Consider the following 8,963-nt stretch of genomic DNA (forward strand, 5'->3'; position numbering starts at 1 on the left):
AGAGACAGAGACAGAGAGAGAGAGACAGAGAAACAGAGAGAGAGACAGAGAGAGAGACAGAGAGAGAGACAGAGAGAGAGACAGTGAGAGAGACAGTGAGAGAGACAGTGAGAGAGACAGTGAGAGAGACAGTGAGAGAGACAGTGAGAGACAGAGAGAGACAGAGAGAGACAGAGAGAGACAGAGAGAAGGAACGAGAGGGAGAGGGAGAGGGAACGAGAGGCAGTGAGGGAGGAATGGATGAAGGCAGGGAGAGAGAGGAACGAGAGGGAGGGAGAGAGGGGGAACGAGAGGGAGGGAGAGAGGGAGGAATGGATGAAGGCAGGGAGAGAGAGGGAACGAGAGGGAGAAAGAGAGGGGGAACGAGAGGGAGAGAGAGAGGGAGGAATGGATGAAGGCAGGGAGAAAGAGGGAAGGAGACAGAGGGAGAGAGAGGGAACGTGTGAGGGAGAGAGGGAGAGAGGGAGGAATGGATGAAGGCAGGGAGAGAAAGGGAACGAGAGGGAGTAAATGAGGGAGGGAGAGAGGGGGAACGAGAGGGAGGGAGAGAGGGAGGAATGGATGAAGGCAGGGAGAAAGAGGGAAGGAGACAGAGGGAGAGAGAGGGAACGAGTGAGGGAGAGAGGGAGGAATGGATGAAGGCAGGGAGAGAGAGGGAACGAGAGGAAGTGAGTGAGGGAGGGAGAGAGGGGGAACGAGAGGGAGGGAGAGAGGGAGGAATGGATGAAGGCAGGGAGAGAGAGGGAACGAGAGGGAGGGAGAGAGGGAGGAATGGATGAAGGCAGGGAGAGAGAGGGAACGAGAGGGAGTGAGTGAGGGAGGGAGAGAGAAGGGGAACGAGAGGGAGGGAGAGAGGGAGGAATGGATGAAGGCAGGGAAGGAGAGGGAGAGATACACAAACAAAATGGGGATCTGAATCGGGGCGCGACTCGATAAACCGGTGGGGAACACGATCGGAACACTCGCTTGTGACCGAGATCCCCGTGTGGAGAGGGTACAGAGGAGGGAGCGAGAGTGTGACCCCACCTCTCACACCACACCCCCAGGGGAAGACGCAGCCCATTCAACCCGCGACCCACACCCCAGCCCGCCCGAGCCTCGATTAATTCCAGGACACATTATCCAGCCGCCCCTTAAATTGCCCAGATACTGCTGACCTCAAACCCTCCCTGGGGCCCGTTTGCCCGTGAAGGAGTTCCGAGTAGAGCGCTCGCTTTGGGGAGTCTCGTGTCTGGGGGAACCATGCGGACAATGTGGCCCTGCCCAGCGGAGCTGGTCGAGTGTGGTCAGTGCTTCGATGCTGGGGATGTTGGGCCTGGTCGAGGACGCTAACGTTGGTGCGTCTGTCCTCCCGGGGGATTTGCAGGATCTTGCGGAGACAGCGTCGGTGGTATTTCTCCAGCGACTCGAGGTGTCTACTGTACATGGTCCATGTCTCTGAGCCATACAGGAGGGCGGGTATCACTACAGCCCTGTAGACCATGTGCTGGGGGTGAGATACCTACTGTACATGGTCCGTGTCTCTGAGCCATACAGGAGGGCGGGTATCACTACAGCCCTGTAGACCATGAGCTGGGGGTGAGATACCTACTGTACATGGTCCATGTCTCTGAGCCATACAGGAGGGCGGGTATCACTACAGCCCTGTAGACCATGAGCTGGGGGTGAGATACCTACTGTACACGGTCCGTGTCTCTGGGCCATACAGGAGGGCGGGTATCACTACAGCCCTGTAGACCATGAGCTGGGGGTGAGATACCTACTGTACACGGTCTGTGTCTCTGAGCCATACAGGAGGGCGGGTATCACTACAGCCCTGTAGACCATGAGCTGGGGGTGAGATACCTACTGTACACGGTCCGTGTCTCTGGGCCATACAGGAGGGCGGGTATCACTACAGCCCTGTAGACCATGAGCTGGGGGTGAGATACCTACTGTACACGGTCCGTGTCTCTGGGCCATACAGGGGGGCGGGTATCACTACAGCCCTGTAGACCATGAGCTGGGGGTGAGATACCTACTGTACATGGTCCGTGTCTCTGAGCCATACAGGAGGGTGGGTATCACTACAGCCCTGTAGACCATGAGCTGGGGGTGAGATACCTACTGTACATGGTCCATGTCTCTGAGCCATACAGGAGGGCGGGTATCACTACAGCCCTGTAGTCCGTGAGCTGGGGGTGAGATACCTACTGTACATGGTCCGTGTCTCTGGGCCATACAGGAGGGCGGGTATCACTACAGCCCTGTAGACCATGAGCTGGGGGTGAGATACCTACTGTACATGGTCCATGTCTCTGAGCCACACAGGAGGGCGGGTATCACTACAGCCCTGTAGACCATGAGCTGGGGGTGAGATACCTACTGTACACGGTCCGTGTCTCTGAGCCACACAGGAGGGCGGGTATCACTACAGCCCTGTAGACCATGAGCTGGGGGTGAGATACCTACTGTACATGGTCCATGTCTCTGAGCCATACAGGAGGGCAGGTATCACTACAGCCCTGTAGACCATGAGCTGGGGGTGAGATACCTACTGTACATGGTCCATGTCTCTGAGCCATACAGGAGGGCGGGTATCACTACAGCCCTGTAGACCATGAGCTGGGGGTGAGATACCTACTGTACATGGTCCGTGTCTCTGGGCCATACAGGAGGGCGGGTATCACTACAGCCCTGTAGACCATGAGCTGGGGGTGAGATACCTACTGTACATGGTCCGTGTCTCTGAGCCATACAGGAGGGCGGGTATCACTACAGCCCTGTAGACCGTGAGCTCGCTGGTGGATTTGAGGGGGAGGCCACATTATCCGCTGGGCAGGGCCACATTGTCCGCATGGTTCCCCCCCAGACACGAGACTCCCCAAAGCGAGCGCTCTACTCGGAACTCCTTCAGGGGCAAACGGGCCAAAGGTGGGCAGAGGAAACGTTACAAGGGACCACCCTCAAAGCCTCCCTGATAAAGTGCAACATCCCCACCGACACCTGGGAGTCCCTGGGCCCAAAGACCAGTCCGCCCTAAGTGGAGGGAGTGCATCCGGGAGGGCGCTGAGCACCTCGAGTCTCGTCGCCGAGAGCGTGCAGAAACCAAGCGCAGGCAGCGGAAGGAGCGTGCGGCAAACCAGTCCCACCCTCCCCTTCCCTCAACCACTGTCTGTCCCACCTGTGACAGGGACTGTGGTTCCCGTATTGGGCTGTTCAGCCACCTCAGGACTCGTGTTTAGAGTGGAGGCAAGTCTTCCTCGATTCCGAGGGGCTGCCTACGATACTGCAGTTGTACAGGGCCTTGGTGAGGCCACACCTGGAATATTGTGTTCAGTTTTGGTCTCCTAATCTGAGGAAGGACGTTCTTGCTATTGAGGGAGTGCAGCGAAGGTTCACCAGACTGATTCCCGGGACTGACATATGAAGAAAGACTGGATCGACTGGGCTTGTATTCACTGGAGTTTAGAAGAATGAGAGGGGTTTGCATAGAAACATATAAAATTCTGACGGGTTTGGACAGGTTAGATGCAGGAAGAATGTTCCCGATGTTGGGGAAGTCCAGAACCAGGGGACACAGTCTAAGGATAAGAGGTAAGCCATTTAGGACCCAGATGAGGAGGAATTTCTTCACTCGGAGGGAGGTGAATCTCTGGAACTCTCTGCTCCAGAGGGCTCAGTCGTTGGGTATATCCAAGGCTGGGATCGATAGATTTTTGGGGTCTAGGGGAACTCTCTGCCCCAGAGGGCTCAGTCGTTGGGTATATCCAAGGCTGGGATCGATAGATTTTTGGGGTCTCGGGGAACTCTCTGCCCCAGAGTGCTCAGTCGTTGGGTATATCCAAGGCTGGGATCGATGGATTTTTGGGGTCTAGGGGAACTCTCTGCCCCAGAGGGCTCAGTCGTTGGGTATATCCAAGGCTGGGATCGATAGATTTTTGGGGTCTAGGGGAACTCTCTGCCCCAGAGGGCTCAGTCGTTGGGTCTATCCAAGGCTGGGATCGATGGATTTTTGGGGTCTAGGGGAACTCTCTGCCCCAGAGGGCTCAGTCGTTGGGGATATCCAAGGCTGGGATCGATAGATTTTTGGGGTCTAGGGGAAATCGAGCGACCAGGCAGGGAAGTGTTGAGATCGAAGATCAGCCCGTGATCGTATTAAATGGCGGAGCAGGCTCGAGGAGACGAATGGCCGACTCCTGATCCTAATTCTTCTGTTCGTATCTTATTTTGATGGCCCCAAGTTCCAGTTTCCTCCACAAGTGGAAATGTTTTGTCTGCGTCGACCCGATCAAACCCTTTCATAATCATAAAGCCCTCTGTCAGCTCACCCCTCAGCCTTCTCATAGCTCGGGAAAAGCGTCCCAACCTGGTCATGCATTCCTGATCGTTATAACCCAGGTAGACAGAGACCAGAACTGTACACAGTGCTCCCAGTGTGGTCTAACCCAGGTATATGGAGACCAGAACTGTGCACAGTGCTCCCAGTGTGGTCTAACCCAGGTATATGGAGACCAGAACTGTGCACAGTGCTCCCAGTGTGGTCTAACCCAGGTATATGGAGACCAGAACTGTGCATGGTGCTCCAAGTGTGGTCTAACCCAGGTATATGGAGACCAGAACTGTGCATGGTGCTCCAAGTGTGGTCTAACCCAGGTATATGGAGACCAGAACTGTACACAGCGCTCCCAGTGTGGTCTAACCCAGGTATATGGAGACCAGAACTGTGCACAGTGCTCCCAGTGTGGTCTAACCCAGGTATATGGAGACCAGAACTGTGCACAGTGCTCCCAGTGTGGTCTAACCCAGGTATATGGAGACCAGAACTGTGTACAGTGCTCCCAGTGTGGTCTAACCCAGGTAGACAGAGACCAGAACTGTACACAGCACTCCCAGTGTGGTCTAACCCAGGTATATGGAGACCAGAACTGTGCACAGTGCTCCCAGTGTGGTCTAACCCAGGTATATGGAGACCAGAACTGTGTACAGTGCTCCCAGTGTGGTCTAACCCAGGGATATGGAGACCAGAACTGTGCACGGTGCTCCCAGTGTGGTCTAACCCAGGTATATGGAGACCAGAACTGTGCACGGTGCTCCCAGTGTGGTCTAACCCAGGTATATGGAGACCAGAACTGTGCACAGTGCTCCCAGTGTGGTCTAACCCAGGTTTCTGGGTGTCAGCCACTATGGGCTGCGATCGTGGACCATGGCTCACCTCGAAGACGCTCTTGGTCACTCCCGGCAGTCCGTAGTACAAACAGGAGCTAGCTTTGCAGCTGGTGCAAATCTCCCCGATCTCGTCGGTCTTGCAGAGCTGTGGCTGCCCTTCGAGTTTTACGATGCACATCGAGACTGGGCGACACACACAGAGAGACAGAGAGACAGGTTAGAGACATGATCGAACCCCCAACTCCCTCTCCCCAACTCCTGTCCCAGACTGTTTGCAACCTCGCTCGCAGATCTGACCCTGAAATGAGACTCCGGCCACATATCCCGCAGCGTAACTAAACCCCGCCTGTTTCCACCCTCCGTAACATCGCCCGTCTCCGCTTCCCTGCCTCAGCTCTTCCGCTGCTGAAACCCTCATCCGTGCCCCCGTTACCTCCAGACTTGACTATTCCAACACACTGTGCTCCTGGCCGGCCTCCCACATTCTACCCGACGTAAACTAGAGGTGATCCAAAACTCGGCTGACCCCGTGTCCTAACTCACACCGAGTCCCGTTCACCCATCACCCCCTGTGCTCACTGACCCCGTGTCCTAACTCACACCCAGTCCCGCTCACCCATCACCCCCTGTGCTCACTGCCCCCGTGTCCTAACTCGCACCAAGTCCCACTCACCCATCACCCCCTGTGCTCACTGACCCCGTGTCCTAACTCGCATCCAGTCCCACTCACCCATCACCCCCTGTGCTCACTGCCCCCGTGTCCTAACTCGCACCGAGTCCCGCTCACCCATCACCCCCTGTGCTCACTGACCCAGTGTCCTAACTCACACCCAGTCCCACTCACCCATCACCCCCTGTGCTCACTACCCCCGTGTCCTAACTCACACCCAGTCCCACTCACCCATCACCCCCTGTGCTCACTGCCCCCGTGTCCTAACTCGCACCAAGTCCCACTCACCCATCACCCCCTGTGCTCACTGCCCCCGTGTCCTAACTCGCACCTAGTCCCACTCACCCATCACCCCCTGTGCTCACTGCCCCCGTGTCCTAACTCACACCCAGTCCCACTCACCCATCACCCCCTGTGCTCACTGACCCCGTGTCCTAACTCACACCCAGTCCCACTCACCCATCACCCCCTGTGCTCACTGACCCCGTGTCCTAACTCACACCCAGTCCCACTCACCAATCACCCCCTGTGCTCGCTGACCCCGTGTCCTAACTCGCACCCAGTCCCACTCACCAATCACCCCCTGTGCTCGCTAACCCCGTGTCCTAACTCACACCCAGTCCCACTCACCCATCACTCCCTGTGCCCCGTGTCCTAACTCACACCCAGTCCCACTCACCCATCACCCCCTGTGCTCACTGCCCCCGTGTCCTAACTCGCACCGAGTCCCACTCACCCATCACCCACTGTGCTCACTGACCCCGTGTCCTAACTCACACCCAGTCCCACTCACCCATCACCCCCTGTGCTCACTGACCTACATTTGCTCCCGGTTAACCAATGCCTCGATTTCAAAATTCTCCTCCTTGTTTACAAATCCCTCCATGGCCTCCTCGCCCCCTCCCTATCTCTGTAACCCCCTCCAGCCCCTACACCCCTCCCTAACTCTGTAACCTCCTCCAGCCTCTACACCCCTCCCTATCTCTGTAACATCCTCGAGCCCCTACACCCCTCCCTATCTCTGTAACCTCCAGCCCCTACACCCCTCCCTATCTCTGTAACCTCCTCCAGCCCCACAACCCCTCCCTATCTCTGTAACATCCTCGAGCCCCTACACCCCTCCCTATCTCTGTAACCTCCAGCCCCTACACCCCTCCCTATCTCTGTAACCTCCAGCCCCTACACCCCTCCCTATCTCTGTAACCTCCTCCAGCCCCGACACCCCTCCCTATCTCTGTAACCTCCAGCCCCTACACCCCTCCCTATCTCTGTAACCTCCAGCCCCTACACCCCTCCCTATCTCTGTAACCTCCTCCAGCCTCTACACCCCTCCCTATCTCTGTAACCTCCAGCCCCTACACCCCTCCCTATCTCTGTAACATCCTCGAGCCCCTACACCCCTCCCTATCTCTGTAACCTCCAGCCCTTACACCCCTCCCTATCTCTGTAACCTCCTCCAGCCCCTACACCCCTCCCTATCTCTCTAACCCCCTCCAGCCCCTACACCCCTCCCTATCTCTGTAACCCCCTCCAGCCCCTACACCCCTCCCTATCTCTGTAACCTCCAGCCCCTACACCCCTCCCTATCTCTGTAACCCCCTCCAGCCCCCACAACCCCCCGAGATCTCTGCACTCCTCTCACCCTGCCCTCCTGATCATCCCTGATTATAATCGCTCCACCATCGGTGGCCGTGCCTTCTGTTGTCTGGGCCCCAAGCTCTGGAACTCCCTCCCTGAACCTCTCTACCTCTCTCTCCTCCTTCAAGACGCTCCTTAAAACCTCCCTCTTTGACCAAGAGTGTTCGCCGAGGGAGAGTGCGAGAGGGAGAGAGGGAGGGCCGCGCGCGAGGGAGAGAGGGAGGGCCGCGTACGAGGGAGAGAGGGAGGGCCGCGTACGAGGGAGAGAGGGAATGCCGCGCGCGAGGGAGAGAGGGAGGGCCGCGTGCGAGGGAGAGAGGGAGGGCCGCGCGCGAGGGAGAGAGGGAGGGCCGCGCGCGAGGGAGAGAGGGAGGGCCGCGCGCGAGGGAGAGAGGGAGGGCCGCGCGCGAGGGAGAGAGGGAGGGCCGCGCGCGAGGGAGAGAGGGAGGGCCGCGCGCGAGGGAGAGAGGGAGGGCCGCGCGCGAGGGAGAGAGGGAGGGCCGCGCGCGAGGGAGAGAGGGAGGGCCGCGCGCGAGGGAGAGAGGGAGGGCCGCGCGCGAGGGAGAGAGGGAGGGCCGCGCGCGAGGGAGAGAGGGAGGGCCGCGCGCGAGGGAGAGAGGGAGGGCCGCGCGCGAGGGAGGGAGAGAGGGAGGGCCGCGCGCGAGGGAGAGAGGGATGGCCGCGCGTGAGGGAGAGAGGGATGGCCGCGCGTGAGGGAGAGAGGGAGGGCCGCGCGTGAGGGAGAGAGGGAGGGAGGGGCGCGCGCGAGGGAGAGAGGGAGTGCCGCGCGCGAGGGAGAGAGGGAGGGCCGCGCGCGAGGGAGAGAGGGCCGTGCGCGCGAGAGAGAGAGAGAGAGAGAGAGAGAGAGAGCGATAGAGTGCACGTGTGTGCACAGCTTCGCGCTGCCCCTCCCCTTTGCCCCGCCGTACCTCCGGGCATCACGTGTCCGACATCCTGGACAGTCAGTGCAGAATTCTTCTCCTCGGTGTTGACCCGGATCACGCCGTAACTCAGGCCGCCCATGGAGAGGATGGCACGGCCTGGGACTGGCGTCCCGTGCTGCCCCGACCTACCAACCAAGTCAGCGGGTCAGCGAAAATCACACATCTCTGCATTCTAAACCCGCCCCCCCCACCCCACGTCAACATTACAATGGAAATTTCCTATGTAAACACGTCACGCTGTAATTACACCCTCCGCCCTGGTGGTGGCGCTGTGGTGTGGCTCAGATCCTCAGGATGGCGAGCAGGGAATCTCTGGCTCGATGGAACCAACAAGAGACAGTCGTAAGCCCAACTCCCCCCCCCCCCGGGACATTCAACGATATTCCCATCGCTGAATCTCCCCCCCACCCTCAACGTCCCGGGGGTCCCCATTGACCAGAAACTTAACCGGACCAGCCACATAAATACTGTGATAACGAGAGCGGGTCAGAGGCTGGGTATTCTGCGGCCAGTGTCTCACCTCCCGAGTCCCTTCCCACCATCGACAAGACACCAGTCAGGAG

At 58.5% G+C, this 8,963-nt stretch overlaps 1 protein-coding gene across 1 annotated transcript in view; it reads right to left on the reverse strand.

Annotated features, from left to right (window-relative positions):
- LOC139249799 (disco-interacting protein 2 homolog B-like) overlaps positions 1 to 8,525 on the reverse strand; it is a gene marked incomplete at both ends in the record, with an annotated part of 8,958 nt that extends 433 nt beyond the window's left edge. Inside the window, 2 exons of the mRNA XM_070872560.1 lie at positions 5,195 to 5,331; positions 8,386 to 8,525. Of these exons, the coding sequence (XP_070728661.1) occupies positions 5,195 to 5,331; positions 8,386 to 8,525 (277 nt within the window). The remainder of the gene's footprint in view (positions 1 to 5,194; positions 5,332 to 8,385) is intronic.
- Between the last annotated feature and the right edge of the window lie 438 nt (positions 8,526 to 8,963).

The sequence above is a fragment of the Pristiophorus japonicus genome, unplaced genomic scaffold, assembly GCF_044704955.1.
Source record: "Pristiophorus japonicus isolate sPriJap1 unplaced genomic scaffold, sPriJap1.hap1 HAP1_SCAFFOLD_3330, whole genome shotgun sequence".
Classification (NCBI taxonomy): domain Eukaryota; kingdom Metazoa; phylum Chordata; class Chondrichthyes; family Pristiophoridae; genus Pristiophorus; species Pristiophorus japonicus.